At 38.7% G+C, this 19,465-nt stretch overlaps 1 protein-coding gene across 1 annotated transcript in view; it reads right to left on the bottom strand.

Annotated features, from left to right (window-relative positions):
* LOC111607809 (ribonuclease 3-like) overlaps positions 1 to 19,465 on the bottom strand; it is a gene marked incomplete at its 3' end in the record, with an annotated part of 28,911 nt that extends 9,446 nt beyond the window's left edge. Inside the window, exons 1-14 of the mRNA XM_023330016.1 lie at positions 19,035 to 19,465; positions 17,262 to 18,012; positions 16,779 to 16,847; positions 15,926 to 16,187; positions 13,543 to 13,684; positions 11,010 to 11,170; positions 10,123 to 10,203; positions 8,850 to 8,936; positions 8,681 to 8,767; positions 6,102 to 6,173; positions 5,782 to 5,863; positions 4,252 to 4,326; positions 2,919 to 3,088; positions 380 to 504 (exon numbers count right to left, since the gene is read on the bottom strand). Coding sequence (XP_023185784.1) covers positions 380 to 504; positions 2,919 to 3,088; positions 4,252 to 4,326; positions 5,782 to 5,863; positions 6,102 to 6,173; positions 8,681 to 8,767; positions 8,850 to 8,936; positions 10,123 to 10,203; positions 11,010 to 11,170; positions 13,543 to 13,684; positions 15,926 to 16,187; positions 16,779 to 16,847; positions 17,262 to 18,010 — 2,162 coding nt within the window. The remainder of the gene's footprint in view (positions 1 to 379; positions 505 to 2,918; positions 3,089 to 4,251; positions 4,327 to 5,781; positions 5,864 to 6,101; positions 6,174 to 8,680; positions 8,768 to 8,849; positions 8,937 to 10,122; positions 10,204 to 11,009; positions 11,171 to 13,542; positions 13,685 to 15,925; positions 16,188 to 16,778; positions 16,848 to 17,261; positions 18,013 to 19,034) is intronic.

Genomic DNA, 19,465 nt, shown 5'->3' with positions numbered 1-19,465 from the left:
GAAAAAACAGTTGAGGTTTGAATTTCTAAGTTGATGAAATGTGGATGAATTTAATGTTTGTGTCTGTTAGCTGTCTAGTTTTAATTAAAGTTTGTAAACAGCAGCTCAGGTTTAAATTTAGCCTCTGTCAACAGGGTGTGTGTTTGTTGTCAGAACGCTCACATCATCTCATCTTCGTCTTCTGTTAATTATGCAGCAACACAGTACAGTTCTGTCGCCCGGAGTCCCCCGGATGTTACATTACTATTCACCAGACGCACGGCGAATCCGCGGCGCCGCCACGGAAACTCGGGACCCGTGACGACGCATGCGAAAACATCGCCGTCCCCGACGCGGGGAGGCAGCGGCCCGCGTTTTGTGTTTTCTGGTGTGATCTTACTGGGGGTCTCCGGCGTAGCTGAGCTGAGCGGGCCGGATGCCGAAGTGAACGATGATGGGGAAGGTGATGACGTCTGGGTTGAACTGCTCCCTGTCCAGCTGGTCGATGCGCACCGAGCTCGGTTTCTGAGAAACAGGGAGGGAAGGACGAGGCATTCGTGTTCCATCAGAAAAATTCAAGAACTTTTTGAGCGTTTTCAAACTTTTCCCGCTTTGGAGATAAAAACAACACAAATTAACTTAAAAATTATACCATTTAGAGCATTAATTAAGCAAAAACTGTACAAACAATATAAACATTTTGAATTAATGATAAAAAATCCTCTTCCTATAAATAGGTTTTAGCTAATTTGCTAAAAAGAATGCGGTTTTATTGAATTTTAGGCACCAAAGGGTTTTCTTATTTGTTTATTTGCATCTTTTAATGTATTTTTAATATTGTATATTAAAAAGCTTTAAAGGAAAATCTGTAGAATGGATCACTTTTTATGCGACTAAATCAATTAATCGTTCAAATATTCAACTGAATAATCGATTACTAAAATACTCATTAGTTGTAGCCCCAATATACATAAAGCAAACTTTATTTTTATTAGTTACAGCCATAAAAGGCACTTAGTTGCACCAAGGGCCTTTCAAAGTTACTTACTTCTAACACCTTAGTGGGTAAATGGAAAAAGTGCAATTTTAATATGATTAATCGATTAATCACTCAAATAATTCACCAAATAATCAATTACTAAAATAAAGAGTTGCAGCTATAATTTATATTAACCCCGTTTTAGTTTGATATCCACCAAGTGCCTTTCAAAGTCACCTACTTGTACAACCTAAGTGGGTAAATGGGACAAATGCAATTTTAATATGATTAATCAATTAATTGTCAAAAATATTTGACTTGAATAATCAATTAATAAAATAATAATTAGTTGCAGGTCAAATTTATATTAAGTTAATTTCAGTTTGATATCTATCAAGTCTCTTTCATAGTTACCCACTTCTCCTACTTATGTGGGTAAATGAAGAAATGCCACTTTTTTATATGATTAATTGATTAATCGTCATAAACATTTATTAATTGACAGAATAATCAATATATTAATCAATTATGAAAATAAGTGTTAGTTCTAGCCCTATTTAGATCTGGTTCAACTTTAAATAACATTTTTCAGATTTAAGCTTTTAATCAGACGTTAGATTGCACTTTATTACAAAACTGAGCAGCTTGAATATCAAACACTGAACTGAATTTCAAGTATTTTCAAGGGTTTTGAGCTCCTGGATGAACCTGGAGAGACAGAGAGGAGAAAAATCATGTTACAGTATCAACATGTTTAGCCACCAGGCAGCCATCGCTCAATCAGCGGCGAGCCGCAGGATGTGATATAAATAATCTAAACCACGAGGCAATCCGTCACAGAATGATAGAGCGAATGACAGGCAACCCGTCCTGCACCAGAACCCGGATCACAAGCCGCCTGTCGGCCGGTTAGGGGGATCAGAGGGAGCGGATGGCACCGACTCGCCTCTAAACTCCTCATCATCCAAACGTTTCATCTCAGGGTCAGAGGTCACTGCTGCTGACAGCAGAACCAGAGTTCAGATGATTTGATTAATCTGGAATCAAAGCACCAGACTGGGCTGTAAAAGAACCTGGACCAGACCAGGAAAAGAACCCAGACCGGACTGGGAAAAAGACCCAAACCGGACTGGTAAAAGAATCCAGACCGGATTTGGAAAAGAACCTGGATTGGACTGGAAAAAGAATCTGGATCGGATTTGGAAAAGAACCTGGATTGGACTGGAAAAAGAATCTGGACCGGATTTGGAAAAGAACCTGGATTGGACTGGGAAAAGAATCTGGACCGGATTTGGAAAAGAACCTGGATTGGACTGGGAAAATAACCTGGACCAGATTTGAAAAACAACCCGGATTGGACTGGGAAAATAACCTGGACCGGATTTAAAAAACAACCCAGATTGGACTGGGAAAAAAACCTAGACCAGACTGGAAAAGAACCCAGACTGGAGCGGAAAACAAAAGTTTCTGAAGCTAAATCAGATTTATGGATCCACCTACATCCATGATGTTCACAGCTGGCCGTTTAACAAGAAAATGGAGAAAAACTGAAAATGTCCAGATGAGCAGCAATACTGAGACTTGAAAGGTGTGAATATTTACCCAAATAATATCTTTTATGTTTTATACTTTTATTCAACTGCTAATCTGTAAAAATCAGCTTGTTTTGATATTAAAATAGTTTATTTTTTGTCAAAAAGCCAGATTTTGTCACTGAGGATTGATTTACAGCATCAATAAAAGCAATAAAACATCTGAGGGAGTGAAAACTTTCCACATTCTCTGACATCTTCACCCTCACACAGACACAGTTACTGCTTATCCTTTGAAAACAGAGGCTGAGGAAGAATGTTATCCGACTAAAAGCTTTGAGTGTGGAGGAAGACAAGGGAAGTTCTTCATGTCACAACCTGCTTCCTGCAGGGTCAGAGTTCAGGACAGAAGAAGAAGAACTCCTTACCATGCCGGGGTTGGTGACGATCATGCCTTTGCACTCCTCTGCGTATTTCTGCCAGTCCAGCTGCTCCCACTGCAGCATGTCTGCGATCTCCTCCTCTGGAACCAGCGCCTTGCTGCTGCGCAGGAGGTACAGCAGCACCTGGTGCATCGACAGAACCTCCTTCCCGCCGTCTACGATCACCCAGCAACAGAAAACATACGCAGGAATCATATAAATTGTGAATATGTGCTATTTATACCCGAGTGACTTCTTCAAATCTAATGAAATTGGGGCCAAACGTTTCTGCAGCATAAGTTTTCATTTTAAAGATGTTAAATTTGGGTAATGTTGGGAGGGCTGGTTGACCATTTGACCTTTAAACCTTCATTAATATCAATTAGTTTGGTTTAACTAACCAAACCATTGGAAAAAACTGTTCCCCCCCTCACCTGTGGGGACGTTGCACCAAGAACTACTGAAGGAAACAACTTGAAAATCCTCTGAAGAAGACTTGAACGTCACAAAAATGGAGTGGCGTCAGATTTTATTGGTTTATCGAATTTCTCTTTTGACTTTAGCTAAAAACCACAAACCATTTCTCCTTTTAGATCTAGGCTTTTTTTGGTTGCATTTACCCAGAATGCTCCACTTCCTGCTTGTCCTTCACATACGCATTTGAACAGCATCAGAGTTCACTTCAACCAAACAGAGACTGAGGTTTGTAGGCGGATTATCTGAACAGGGTGTTAACTTCATGAGCTGTTACGTTGAAAGGGCTACCATACCAAAATATGATCTAAAAACATTTTAAAAATGTTTAAAAATTATCATTAGGCTTTGCCACCCTGAGATGGACCAAAAAAGTGGTCACGTTTTTGGACCCACAATGGCACAAGAAGAACATGCAAATTAATCCAAGCTGCGATTCAAACCCAGAACTTTATGTCTGCGAGGCAGCAGAGCTATTTGGACTATATGTCATTTTAAAGCCAGACGATGGTTTGTTATTCATGAAACACAACGGAAACGAGAGCGGGTGCATTTCTTTCTACCTGGACTGTATAAAAAAAGGTTCCTCCTCACAGATCCCATCAGAAACATTTGATTAGCCATTGCTGTGCTTTTGTAAAAGAGCAGGATAAGTGTCTGTCTGCTGCTTCTTCAAATTGGGAGAGCTGGGAGAGGAATTGTTTTTTGATGGCATGATGGCAGGAGTCGCTGTGACAAATGTCACTGCAGTAGCAATGCAACAGCACCACCCGGTGGCTGAAAGGAGAACTGCAGCACAAACGGCAGAGAAATCTGAGATGCTGCTTTCGTATTTCAGTCATGTGAAGGTTTTAAAGAGTCCTACCCGGTAAGAATCTGACAAAACGAGGCATGAAATGGAAGCGCTGGCATCCAGAAGACTCTGAGTCGCAGTCAGGACCTGAAAAAGAGAGAAAACAGGCTTCAAAAAGTCCAAATAATCTGAGATTCAATGAATAAAATGAAATGACTAAATCTGAAATGTTTCATGAATCTATGCAGCAAATGGTTTCTTGCTAACATTTCAACTTTAAAGCCAAGGGATGAATATTATCTTTGTTTTTCTTGTAACAAAAACAACTTAATTACGTTTTTCATTAATGCAATAGGTTCATTTTCTCTGCTTTACTTCACTTTAATGAATACATTTTTAAAGTTATGCTTTTTAAACTAACACACTCAGGTTTGTTTTTACATCAATAGTAAAAATATTGAGTTTGTTGAGGGTACAGTACTGAAAAAAGTACTGAAAAAAAATCTACAAATTTAAAAACCATAACAGATAAGATGAGTTTCATTCAGGGGTGAATTTTGGAAATCAAACTGGTACCTCACAAAAACACAAATTAACTGTGATAAATACATGTTTTGTTATATTTCACAAGCTGGTAAAATCAAGGGGAATGAATATAAATGTCACAATAAAGGTATTTATCTGACTTTGAACACACCATGTCTATTGTTAAACATACACTGCAAAAATACAATTTTATCAAGTATTTTTGGACTAGTTTCTAGTGAAAATACTTGAAATAAGATAAACTAACTTACAAGTAACTTTTCAACAACAAACAGGAGCTAGTTCAACTAGCAGATTACTTATTACTAGACATTTTGCCATGTTATAAGTGAAATAATCTGCAGATAAAACTAGTGTTTTTCATCCATATTAAGAAATTATTGACATAAACCAAGTACCTTTCTGAAACTAGTTTAATCCAATTAATCATTTCAACTCCAGTACTTTTCATCAATACTGGCTGAAAACAAACTACTATACCTTGATGAAAAGTTACTTCTAAGTTTGAAGTGTATTAAGATATTTTCACTAGAAACTAGTCCAAAAATACTTGGTAAAATTTTGGGTTTTTGCGGTAAAGTACTATATCTTAGGGAAAGTTTGTGTTTTTTAGTTTATTTTAACTGAACACTGCAAAAACAAAATATCACCAAGTATTTTTGGTCCAGTTTCTAGTTCAAATATCCTAGTACACTTGAAACAAGAAAAAAAAAGCATTTAAATAACTTTTCAGCAAGATAATAGGATAATTGTTTTAAGGTAGTAATTCCTTAATATTTGTAATAACATGGGAAAATTTCATGTTATAAGTGAAATAATCTGTCAGTGGAACTAATAGTTTTTTTTAAACAATATTAAAGAATTATTTATCTTAAAGAGACTCCTATACCTTGCTGAAAAGTTTTGTTCTAATTCAAATGTACTAAGATATTTGCACTAGAAACTAGACTTTGTGTTTTTGCAGTGTAGTAGCGGTAGTATCATACTGTGGGAATGTTTTCCTTTCAATATGGTTTCTTGTGACGATGTTAAAGCCAGTCGTTTCTTGTTTCGTACCCGTCAGGTTCCAGTCGTAAAGCTCCAGAATGTCCCGGAACAAGTAGGAGGCGAACAGCTCCAAACCTCGGACGCAGTAGTTCTGGAAACAAGCAGGAAAACCCAGAGAAATGTCATCAAACATTCCCTCTCACAGAACACCTGAAAGCTCATCTGACTGATCGATCCGATCAACTTTTGTAGGTCAAACCCAGAGGTTTCTCCTCCTCCTCCTGGAACGGATTAGCCGCTGGACTCCGCCGTTTGAGATAAAAACAAAAAGAAGAAGGAGAAGAAAAAGGGGAAAGAGGAGCTGCGAGATAAAGTGGTGTCTTACTGACCTCCGGTGTCATCTCCTCTATGAAGTGAATGGTGTAATCTATGTTGAAGCGGATCACTCGGCACAATGGAATCTGTGATGATGAAAGGAGCAGAGGACAAGGAGAAGAAAAGGACACGGTGTCTCATTACCACGGCGATAGGCAGAGGTTACAGCTTTTCAAGGAAAACTCATTAAAAGCTCCTTTTTTAAAAGAACTGGAAGCATGTATGGAAACGGAAACGCAGGCAGATGCATTAAAAAGGCCCGACTCGTGGAAATTAAGCAACTGAAATCTGGCTAAAAGGATAAGCCAGCTCTTCTGTGTTTAATCTCCCCAGTTACACGGTCTTTGTTGTCGGAGCGCAGGGGTTCGTTTTAAGAGATTAACCTGGGAGCAGCGCTCAGTCCTGCCCGTCCCAGCGGCTAACTAGCAGCGAGCTAATATCGCTGCGCTTTTAGGTTTCCTAATCCGCCTCGCTCCGGCTTTTAACGAGGCCCGCTTAAATTATCCGCCTCAGATCAGGCCGCGTCCTCCAGGGTCTTTCATGCTATTGATCACATTAGCCAAACATGTGGGATACACTGCAAAAACACAAGATATGGCAGCATTTTGGTCTAAATTTCTAGTGCAAATGTCTTACTACACTTGAAATAGGACAAAACCAGCTTGCAAGTAACTTTCCAGGAAATTATAGGAGCTTGTTTTAATTCACAAATTTCTTAAAATTTATGAAAAAGTACTAGAGTTAAAATGTTTAATCAGATTAATTGTAATTAATCAAGTACTGAAATAATGAGTTAGCTTAGTAATCGATTAATCGTTAACTGGAGAAAACAGATTCTGAAAAAGGTAATTTCCTGAAAGAACAACACACTCAGTGCAGTGATTAGGACAAAACTGTGCAAAATAAATGTGGATTTTGAGTTTTAGACAATGTAAATATGTTTTAGCCTAAACTAAAACAAAAAAGCTTTTTTTTTTTTTTTAAAAAAGGAACTGAATCATTTGCATCTTTAATGTATTTTTAATATGTATAAAAAAGGCTAAAGTCGGCAAATGAAAAATTTGCCAAATTTGCCTTAATCATTTTAATGGGTTTAACCAATTAATCAATTATTGAAATAGTTAGTTAATTAATAATTAGTTGCATCCCTGAAAAGTAATAGTTCCACTGACTATTATCCACTTAAAACAGGGGAAAGATATTTTATAATAAGTGAAATAATCCACCTGTGGAACTGGAACTTTTTCATCAATATTAAGGAATTATCTACTTAAAACAAATTCCTAGATCTTGGTGAAAAGTTACTTTTATCTGGTTTTAGGTACTACAATATTTGCACTAGAAACCAGACAAAAATACTTGCAGTGTAAAAAAATAAAACACTTTGTAGATCTGTGGCCATGAATCAGAGTTAAAGTTTTCTAAAGAGAGACAGAAACCAGGCTGAGCTCAAACGGCTCCGGATCGAGTGGTTCCTCTTTAATGGCCGACAGCCAATGATGGGCCTTCAAACGGCGCGGCGGCGACTCGGTGACAAGGTCAGCCCGGCTACAAAGGAGCCGACCCGCAGCCAGAAGCTGATTTTTGAAGTTATGTTTGAGGAAACTGGATCTGAAAGCTGAGGAAGGCTTCGCTCAGCACGTTAACTGAAGGAGGGTCAAAGGAGCGCTGACGGCGGGACAGGGAATAGTAAAAATCAGGTGTATTCCTCATGATTAAAATGGTTGTTTGAGCTAAAAGCAAATATCTATTATGTTTGACATATCTGGAGAAACAGATACACCTCTTGGCCTTTCATCCACACAAATGTTTCCTGCCATTAAAAATTATTATTTGTTTTACAAAAACTCAAAGTGGAAATTTAAGAAAACTGTTTACTTGTGTTTGCATGAGATCATAGGTAAACATTTGGAGTAAACGTCGGAAATATGAAATTAAAATTTCATCGCAATATTTCTTGGTATTATTGTGATAATAAAAAATATGATAAATTAGTTAGAACTTATTTTTTGTTTTAGGCAAATGTATGGCTGTGACTGCATGTCACTGCACTCACAACGCTACAAACAAATACTGTTCTTGAGAAAGATTCCCATTTAAAATAAGCTTTTTAAGGATGCCACACATTAAAAAAAGAATGACATATGTGGAACAAAACATTTCCAATAATACTGTCAGTTTTATTTTACACCAATACTTGAATGATAATAAATTAATCACTTATAAAGTGGGAAAAATGTCTTGTTATAAGTTAAATAATCTGCTAGGAATTCAAACAAGCTCCTATCTAATTCTGAAAAGTTAGTTTTTTCTTATTTTAGTTGAACTAAGATATTTTCACTAGAAACTAGAAAAAATACTTGGTATGATTTTGTATTTTTGCAGTGCTGAAATGCTGCAAACCCACAAACTTACAATTCATAATTAAATTAATTCATAAAAGCTGGAGGAATTAGAAATTATAGCTTTAAACTATCAACTCCTCCTGGTTAAAACCAGAAAACGAATGCAAAAACAAAAACAAAACATAAAATCTGGTCAGTAAACATGTCTGACCGGCTTGTTAATCGATTAATCGTTTCCTCAGACTTACGTTGGTGAGAGGAGTGTGGGAGAACAGAGAGAATCCTTCGAACAGATACTCGTGGTCATCGTACTCTATCACTGTCGGCCGGTCGGTCTGGAAAAGAAGGGAATCAAAACGGTGGAGTGAGACATCCGAGTTGCTGTCATGGAGGAATGAGACGCTGATGACATCATACCAGGAAGTTGGTGGGGGGAGACACGGTGATCCTGTAGTGGAACAGTTTCCCGGCGTTGTTGTTCATGGGACGGCACTGCTTCACAGGCTGGCAGCAAAACAAGAATTACAATCAGAAAATAAATACATTTCAGATAAAACTGCTATTTCAGTAAACAATTCATTGATGACTAAGCTAGCTGGTGATTATTTCAATAATCAATTAATCGGTAAAGACGTATATTTACAGACAGTTTTTATTTGATCTTAAATGTAAAATATATATTTATTTTGTACAGTTTTGCCTGAATTAATCCTCTGGATATGTTTTTGTTTTCTTTTAGCAAATGTATTTTTTTGCGTCTTTATATTCAGTTACTATATAAGTTTATAATTATTTGAAGAATCGATTAATCGTTTCGCCCATACAGGATTTTTATCTCAATGATGTTTGTTTCTCAGTTGAATTATACAAGATGTGTCTCAATGAAAGTGAATTAAGTTCCTAAATGATTGATGATTTCGCTGCATTAGGAAAACTTGGTAAAGAACTGAATTGAAAATCTCATGTCAGGCAGCAAATCTTAGTTTCAGCTAAAACATTTACAGAGTGAAGGTCTGTTTTTAATGCAAAATGAATATTTCGTACAGTTTTGGTCTAATGTCTGATCTGAATCTGTTGTTTTTCAGCAAACTTAATTTTTTGAGTTTCTTTACTCCAGTCAATGACTAATTGATAGATAGTTGACAATTATTTGAATAATTGATTAATCATTTCAGTCTGTCAAAAGGTTTACTTGTGTAAAAATCTAACTGGAATACATTTAAAAACTATTGATAACAAAAACTTTGCATTTTCACTGCAGAGAATCAACGTTTTATATCCGTGTGGATTGAAAATCTCATGTCAAGTAGCAAATATGCAACAAATCTTGTCAAGACTGATGTGCAAATTGAGCAAACTCCAAAATACCTCCTGTAGGTTTGAGGTTTATTAATCAATGCATGATTTTTATCAATTAGTGCTGCAAGAAGGTCTGATATCAAGGCTAAAATGTGTTTAATTCTTCCACTAAAGGGGCTAACAGAAGCTAAAGCTTCTCATGAAAACATAATCAGTGAGTCACAAGGACCCGAGTCTATTTTTTAATCTTCTTATCCAGGCGATGAAGTCACATTTATTGTAGTCCGTGAGAGAACGGCCTTTGTGTGGGAATGAGTGAGATGCTGCCCTTGGCCATGCTGTGGCGCAGCGTCAAGGTCACGATGGGTGATTTATTCACAGCGCGCCCCACCTCCTCTCCGGGGTAGATGCTGTGGCGGATCCCCGTTCGTCTGGCCTTGGCGCTGCACTTGCACAGGGGGCCATCATTCATCTGGACAGAGAGAGAAAAGAAGAGAGTGATCCATGATGGCGCCAGGTAGAACCGGAGGAAATGCTGCAGGCTGCCGACCTTTAGCTCCGAGGTTTTCATAGGATCAGGAAGAAATCAAGATGGCGTCACAGAAACAAGGCAGGATCGGAGAGTTAAATCTGCTGGGATTTACTCCCACTGGAGTAAATCCCAGCAGGGAGGAGCGGAAAAGATCCGGAAGGAATCTGGATCTTTACATCTATACATTTACATATTCTAGATGTAAATTTATAGATTTGTAGACCAATGGCAAATATTTCTGAAGTGGTGAAACTTTGAATATGGAGAATTAGTAATAAAAGAGAGGTTAAAGAACAAAGGAAGGAAAAAGGAGAGAAAGGAAAAAGGGAACAGAAGAAGAAGGAGAATTGGAAGAAAGGAAGGGAGAGAAAGAAAAAAACATAGAAAGAAGGATAAAAGGAAAAAGGAGAAACAGAAAGCAAGGAAAGGGAAAACAAAGGAAGGAAGGAGAGAAAAAAGGAAAGGAAAAGAGTAAGAGAAAGAAAAGAAGGAAAAATAAAGACAGAATTATGGAAGTAAGAATGGAAGGAGGAAAGAAATGAGGGAGAAAGAAGAAAGAAAAAAGAGAAAGAAATATAAAGGTAAGAGATAGAAAGAAAATGAAAACATGGAAGAAGAAAGAATAGAAATGAAGAAAGGAACTTCCTCGGTTGTTTTTCCTGCCGGCCCCCTGACCAGCTGCTCCTCCACCAGTACCCTCCCCAGTCTCACTGGTCTGAACTGGGCGCTAACTGGTTTCGTCTCACCTGCCCCGGGTCGTTGTACCACAGCTCCTCATGCAGACGGTCCGGATGCGCCTTCTTCCGCTTGATCTCAGCGATGACGTCGAAAACCTCAGAGTCGGAGCTGCTGGAGCAGCTGCTGCCGTCGCCGTCCGACTCGCAGTCCGACTCGCTGCTGCTGTCGTCTGCAACGAAAAGGTAAAGGTAGAGGCTGCTCTTAAAGGTCACTGAAAGGTCACCGACATCAGAGGCATCACCATGTAAATACTCCTCTGTAAAGGAACCAGAAGCTTTAGCTTCCACTGTGAGGCCGGCCCTCATTTCCACCTGACTCTTCATTAACAGGAAGAAACTGGCATCAAATAAATGATTGTAGAGAGAGTTCAAGGAAGGAAGGAAAAAAGAAAGGAAGTAAGGAGGGAAGGAAGAAATGAATAGCAGAAGAATTATAAAATTCAGGAAATAAGGAACAGAGGAAAGAAAGAAGGATGTATGAATTGATAAAGTAATGAAGGAAGGATGAATGGATAAAGAAGAGAGAAGGGAAGACAGACTCATTAATGCATGAAGGAAAGAAAGAAGAAAGGAGGGGAGGAAGCAATATAAGAAAGGAAGAAAGTAGGGAAAGAAGAGAGGAAGGAAGAAAACTGAAGGTCAAAAGGAAGCAAAGAAATGAAGAAGGATAGAAGAAAGGAAGGAATGAAGAAAAAAGGAAGGAAGGAAGGAAGGAAGGAAGGAAAAAGGAAGGAAGGAAGGAAGGAAGGAAGGAAGGAAGGAAGGAAGGAAGGAAGGAAGGAAGGAAGGAAAGAAAAAGGAGGAAGGAAGAAGATAGAGGAAGGAAGAAAACAGGAAAGAAGGAGACAAAGAAGGGAAAGAGTGAATGAATGAATGAATGAATGAATGAATGAATGAATGAATGAATGAATGAAGAAAAAGGAAGGAGGGAAGACTAAAGGAAGGAAGGAAGCAAAGAAAAGACAGAAGGATAGAAGGAAGGAATGAAGAAACTTAAGAAGTGGTTAATGGAACCAGCAGGTCCAGTTTCCTCTCTGAGCCCGGAGGCTGGTCCTCACTTCCTTCATCGCCTCTTCATTAACAGAAAACAAACTGCAGGATTACAACGACTGTTCAGACGTTTCGTAGCTAAACTGCTTCTTCAATTCTTATCAGCTTTTTAACGCCAGTTCTTTATTATGTGACCAGAGCCCAGACCCACTTATTCACAAAATGAAATTGAGCAGGAGGGATTCATACGAGCTGAAACAGACGGAGTGATGCAGATAGCATCGTAAACAAATTGGCTTCTGGTAGCAAAACGTTACACAGACAGACAGACGAAGAAGAAGAAGAAGAAGAAGATGGACGCCCCCATTAAAGCCTTAAAGACCCAACGCTGGGAGTTGCAGCAAAATACCTGAGCAAACGTCTTAAACTGATCCGAACTAAACCTCCTGGTTCTTCTGAAAAGGTTTTTGGTGGATATTTTTTAAAAGCATCCTTCCATGAAACTTCAGTTGTGTTTTTGCCCTTGCAGGAAATTTGGCCAGATTATGCTTTTTAGGATACATTTAGGATAACATTTATTTGAGAGATATTGAAAATATTTTAACATAAATAAATAGATATTTAATTCATTGTCTTCAAATCACTGCAGAAGAAGTAGAAAAGTAAAAGCAGAAGAAGTACAAGTAGCCAAAGAAGTGAGAGAAAAAGTAGCAGTAGAGGAAGACGTAGATAAAGTAGAGAATGTATAAGCAGAAGAAGCAGCAGAATAAAAAGTAAAAGAAAAAATACAAGTAGGAGATGACATAAAATTAGAATAAGATGTGGAAGTAACAAAAATAGAAGTAGAAGTAAGAGAAAAAATAGAAGTGGCAGAAGAAGAAGTGGAAGTAACATAAGTTAAAGAATGTGCAACAGTAATGGACATATATTCATTAATCTTGTCCAATGTCTGGAGTCTCATGTATTTATGCCAACATCAACCTAATGAGGGACAAGCAGACAGAAACTAGCCTGGGGCTACAATCTGGCATATTTATGATTAATATGCATTATCAATGTTTTAAATGAATAAACCTGAATCAGAATATCTCTACGGTGATTTTTTAAATGATTTATTTCAGTTTCCAAACAGATAATTAACTGGCATTTTCATCACTTTTAAAGTTTCACACAATAGCAGTTTTTTTTTTAAATGTTATTTAACAGAAGCATGTTGACCTCATGCTCTGATGAAGCCCACCTATTAAAAAACCTTTTCATTTAATTCACTCTAAGGCTCACTTTTTTCTTCACATAAACAGTTAACATGTCTAAACCCAGGATTAAATCTTCATACAAAATAAAAAATATAAAAGTTACAAATAAACACACCTAATCTGTCATTTTAGTATATTTTATTTCACATTCTTCCCTTTATAACTGGGATTAAAGGGTCTAACTCAAATAAAGTTACATTGATTTAATGTTTTCTGCGTCAGGATAAAAAACTAAATCCAAATAAAATTTATAATGGAAAACTGCAGCAGAACCAGTAAAGCGTTGGGCTACACACCTGGATCCTCGTCCAGTTTGGTTTTAGGCGGCTCCCATCTGGGTCGAGCGGCTTTGGCTCGTTCCTGCCTCTTTACGAGTTCGTCCTCGAAGCGTTCGTAAAGGTCGCGCAGTTTGCTGGTTCCCACAACCGTGGAGTCGCCCTGAAACAGAGAAAGGAAATGGATCTCCGTGTGCCAAGTAGCAGATCACAAGCTTTAAAACATGATGTGTAAATTCTTGGTAAAAATTTAAAAAAGCAAATTGACAAACATGCCATAATACAGCTGAAATGCCGCTCACTAAGGAAGAAGCCATTACTCTTCTGTCAAAGGTTTTGGCTCAAGTTTCTCTTTACTGAGTTTCGGCGCTATAACTTTTTGGGACACTTGGAAAAGGTTTCTCCGACAGTTGCTTTTTTTCTTAAGCATAAAAACACATTACAACTTGCAAATTTATTCAGGCATAAGGATTTTTTTCCCCTGTGGTGTCTGACGGTAATGATCATTGTTGGATTTGGAAGGAAAGGGCAAACGTTTGCAGGCACCATCCGTTGATGGAAACATGCTAAAGGTTTCTAACGTCCAAGCAACGGTTAAAGAGGACTGAAGTGAATTTAATGCAATTTTTGCCTCCAACGCCTGCAGAGAAATTATTATTACACACGAAGAACACTTTAATGTAACTTTCTGTGACATTTACAGGAATGTCAGAGTATGAAGTGACAAGGTGGGCTGTCTGAGTGGCTTAATGTGATCACTTCATTAGATATTAGGTTTCTAGAGACTGAAATTCGCTCTGTGGGCCGATCAAGTAACAAAGATCATCAAGACAAACTGAGTGCTTTAAGAATGCAACAAATACTCTCCTGAAAGCTCATTTTGAAAACTGTGAAAACGTAATTTTGTCCCGGAACGAGAAGCACATTAAATTATCAAGCTTTCATTCCCATAAAGCGGTTCCATTTAACCTTCGATCTGAGCGCCAAAGTCACTCTACGTCCTCTGTTTTTTCACTCGGTGATAACATCCTCACTGTCCCGGCAGAAAAAGCACAGACAGTCGTGATAAATCAGTTTACTCCGACATTTACAGTCACTCTGGCGTTCCTGGAAGAGCAGCCAGCGTTCCTGCTGCAGCTTTCACCGACTCCTGGTAAAGGTCAGTGTTGGAGAAAAACACAGAGCTGGGATGAGGAAGGCTTTTATCGTGCAGGAAGTGATCTGAGGCGTCGCCTGACGATCTACAGCATGGAGTCAAAATTTTTTTCACTTTCAGCCACATTAAGACCGTGAATGCTCCAGAATGCATGAACAGAATCCATTAAAAAACAGTTAAAATATGAATAAATAGCTGTGTCTGTATTCAATAAGTTCTTAAAATTAAATAATATCCAACATCTTCTCACACTGATTGTTTTGGTGATTTTTTTTCAAACTAAATTACAAATTTAGAAATATTTGCAAGACATTTTTGCAATATTTTTGCTTATATATGGCAAAAATACGGCTTTTGTCACTTAATGGCAATAACTTGGCAGCTACTGAAGCAGCAAATAAAATACTGCCACCTACAGGTGGGAGTTAGCATCACTTAAACAGAAAGTTTTTGAAATTTGCAATAAACTTGCAATTATGCTTTCACGTTTTTCCACTCTGATGCATAATTCTGGGTTTGTTGCACATTTTTGTAAAAATGGTGAAAATGTTTGGGTTTAAGTGATGCTAACTCCCACCTGTAGGTGGCAGTATTTCTTAATTCTACTAAACTGCTGCTTGAGCTTTAGTTGATGTCAAGTTATCCTTTATTGAGGTGGAGAATAACAGAAAGTCTCATTTGACATCATACATAAGTGCAAATATTCCTAAATTTCTTGTAGATATATCTAAGTGTGATCTTAATTGCAAAAAATATAAAAAATAAATCAAAAACAATCATGAAATCCGAGAGGAATTAATCAGGGTGACAAGGTTTTGGATTCCCTGGCAGATTGAGAAGAGAAAAGAGAAAAATGTCTTATTGTAAGAGAAATAATCTGCTAATGGAACTAGAGTTTTTTTAAATCAATATTAAGGAATTATTTACATAAAACAAGCTCATATATCTTCCTGAAAAGTTACTTGTAAATTAGTTTTGTCTTATTTCAAGTGTAATAAGATATTTAAACCAGAAACTAGACAGAACAATTGTGTAAGACTTTGTGTTTTTGCAGTGTGAAAATTTTAATTTACTGTGCAAAATCGCCAAAAAACTGGAGGGACTGATTGATGTAACTTGGCAGTGAACAGATAAATGTCCCTTTGATTTGACTGATAAAATAATATTTAAGCACACAACTGTTCTGAGTTCATCTGGAAGGCGGGCCGGGTTTGGCCCATGAACCAGAGTGTGCTGAGCAGAACGTACCACTTGGTCCATGGGGTCGTTGGAGTAGTAGCTCTCGGCGTGAGTGCAGCGGATCCAGGCGGGTTTCAGCTGCTCTTCCTCCTCGTCGTACTTCTCCTTCTCTCTGTCCCGCTGCCGATCGCGCTCCCCGAACGCCTCGTCGTTGTCCCGGCTCCGGAGGGACGAGTAGCTCCGCTCCCGGCTCGGCCCCGAGGAGCTGTCTGACCTCCGCTCCTTCTCCTCCTCCCAGCGCCCTCGCTTCCTTTCTCGGCTCGTTGAGCGGCTACACAAAACAAAAATAAAAACACACTTTCAGATTTCTATCTTCTAAAAATGGCTCACATCTTTTTGAACTCTGGTTGCTTTTCCCCCCACTCATTTCAAGTTGAGTCTTTTGACCTAAATCTAAAAAACGCTGAAAAAGATCACTTTATTGGTCATAATTTGTCATGAAAAATATATTTTCACGATAACATTTTGATTGATTCATTGATCATAATGAATTCCAATGAATTCACTGCAAAAACACAAAATCGTACCAAGTTATAAAATGGGACAAATGTAAGAACTAAGTAGAACTTTTTCATTAATATTAAGGAATTATTGACTTAAACAAGCACCTAATTCTTGCTGAAAAGTTACTAGTAAGTTTCAAGTGAACTAAGATTTTTGCACTAGAAATTAGACCAAAATATTTGGTACTTTGTGTTTTTTTCCAAGTGGAAATTAAAGTTTGATCTTTGAGAGGCTGTACTTTTATCATAACCTTATTGTTTTATTAGTTGAAAATTGTCTCAAAATGACAATGTGATCATTTATCATGAGTTTTAAGGTGACATTCTGCTGCCTCCCTGTGTGAACCTGAAAGTCGTACCTCCGAGGTCTCTTCCTGTACCGATCAGGTGACTGGGATCGACGAACATCTCGGTGGCGGTACCGCTCCCTGTGATGAAGCAGACAGGAGAGAGATCCTTATTACTGAATAGTTTTTTATTGATTAAGAAATATGAATGTTTTATGTTTTTTTTACACTGAATTTGAACCAGGTGATGCTGAGGAGTCCTGGGTAAAATACTGTATATGTACTGAAATTTTTAAAAAAACCTTTAATACAAAATATTTATTGGTTTTATACAGTTTTGCTTAAAGATTTCTCCAATTGTGTTGTTATTTCAGCAAATGTCCTTTTATAGAGTCTGTATAGTGATTAATTGATTCAATTTATTTATTTTATGTAAAGCACTTGAACTGCCTTGTTGTTAAAATATGTCACACAAATAAAATTGATTGATAGAGGGCCACATAAAAAGCAGAGGCGTGCTGGTTTTGGCCCCCGGGCCATCAGTTTGACCCCTACCTGCTCCTCTCCCGGCTCCGGTGTCGCGGCGGACTCCTCCCTCTGTCGTAGTCAGCTTTGTAGCGCCCTCCCTCCGGCCTCCCGCGCCGGTCGGGACTCCTCCCGCGCTCCTTCCTCTCTCCGCTGAACTCCATTCTGTGTCGCTCGCCGTAGCTCTTCTGCCTGTGGTCGTCATAGCGATACCCTCTTTCCGGTGACCTCCGGCTGTCGGCGGACTTCTCGTACGGGTACGGCCCCCCGTGTCGCAGGCCGTGGTCCGGCTGGAAGGGGCCAGCGGTCTGGGTGTAGCCAGGGTTGAAGGGCGGAGGAGGGAAAGGAGGGTAGTTCATGGGGTACGGGGGGTGGTAGCTCATGGGCGGAGGCATGGTTGGGTGAGGCAGTGGGGGCGGAGGCATCATGTAGGGGGGGTAGGAGGTCTGAACAGACACCTGGGAGCCGGGAGTAGGACCCCCTGCTGAGCTGGGCAAAGGGGGAGGCGGGAAATTGGGAGGTGGTTTGGGGAAAGGCGGGCGCAGCGGGCACTGCCTCAGAGCGCCGGGGGTCTGCTGCGACGGAGCCGGGGGAGGGTACTGCATGAAGTCAGGGTGGTGGGGCATGCAGCCGGCGCTGCCATGGTAACCCGAACCCGGCGGAGTCTGTGGGTCGTAACGGTACGGTGGAGCAGGAGGCTGGGGAGCGGGAGGGCTCAGGTAGTTCTGGCCGGGGGGCATCTGTCCCCTCAGACCCCCACGGTCCGGCTGGAAGGACATGACTGGGGACAAACACTAAATTGACCAAATATTCTCAAAATGTTTTTATCAGCAGCTTTAGTCACTTATTACTGTATTTACAAAACTACATCTATTATATTAAGAATCGATTAATCAGATAAAAATATTTGACACATTCTATGGATTTTTCAATTAACTACTTAAGCCATTTTTATGCAATATAAAAAATACATTAAAAGACGCAAAACGAATAATTACATTTTCTTTTCTTAAATAAGAAAATAAATATTTTCTTGCCTAAAATTCAATAACATGGCCTTCCTTTTTGTGAAATTGAATCGTCACTTAAGAGAGTTTTGGCTAAAGCATAAATGTGTTTTCCTCTTAAATTCAAAATGTATGTATATTATATGCACTTTTGGCTTAGCAAGTTGCCTTTTTTATGTCTTATACTCCAGTTAATGATAAATCAATCATTTTAATAGGAAACATGGAGACTTTTTAATGAGGTAACATGTGGTTACAGCAGTAGCCTTAACTAGAAGGGGGAGCTACTCCCATTTCTGCTCAGGGACTTAATAAATCTTGGACCGGCCCTGCTCTCTGTCCAGTTTTAGATTAATATGGAAATCTTCTCCAGAAAAACATACATAGTTTATTTTATTTAGTCTTCTACACAACTGGCATTTGAAATTTGTTGAGATATCAGTTTAGGTGGAGACTGATTTTTATACATTTGTGTGAATTAAATGATATTTTAAATATTTTCACTCAAACTGAGACCAGATTTAACCTGAACAGGAATTAAAACAATAATAAATAACACATAATATTCAATTTAACTGTAGGATGAATTAAAGCATTTCATACGATGTTTAAATCTGACCAATAAGAGAGAATAGTCGGTATTTGCTTAAAAATGTCAAAGAAAAGCCACATACTGTATTTAAATAACAAAAAAGTAGTAAATTACGGAGTTTTAGCGCTAAAGCATTAGCTAATGTAAACTCATGTTAGCCAGCTAGCTAGCATGTCATTTCAGGATAAAAGCCGTAGAAATTACCTGAAACAGACGGAATTTATGTCGCTTCGAGCGTTTACGATTACAACGACGTCAGCTGCATCAAATTAGTGAATTAAAAACCTGCTGTAACAACGACAGGATGCGATGTTCGACGGATAACGGATGGAAAACAGCGAGTCCGTGTTTCTACTCGGAATCTGTAACGCTGGAACACAAACGGACCAATCGGATTCAACGTCGCGAACAATGACGAATCAGAAGTTCGTCGCCGATGTGTGACAAGCTGCTCGTCACACGGAGACGTCAACCATTCCGCCATATTGGAAGGGGAAAACAGCCTGAAATGGAGAAGGTCTTGCGTGAAATTCTGTTCTGTTTCATTCCTTTCATCATGGACAACAAATCCTGTAGATTTATTAACATTTGCTCTCTCTCTTTTGTTTGTGCCAAAGTTAGAGAGAAGATTGGAA

This window comes from Xiphophorus maculatus, unplaced genomic scaffold, assembly GCF_002775205.1.
Source record: "Xiphophorus maculatus strain JP 163 A unplaced genomic scaffold, X_maculatus-5.0-male Unplaced_Scaffold_138, whole genome shotgun sequence".
Lineage (NCBI taxonomy): Eukaryota > Metazoa > Chordata > Actinopteri > Cyprinodontiformes > Poeciliidae > Xiphophorus > Xiphophorus maculatus.
This window is presented reverse-complemented; position numbering and strand designations above follow the sequence as displayed.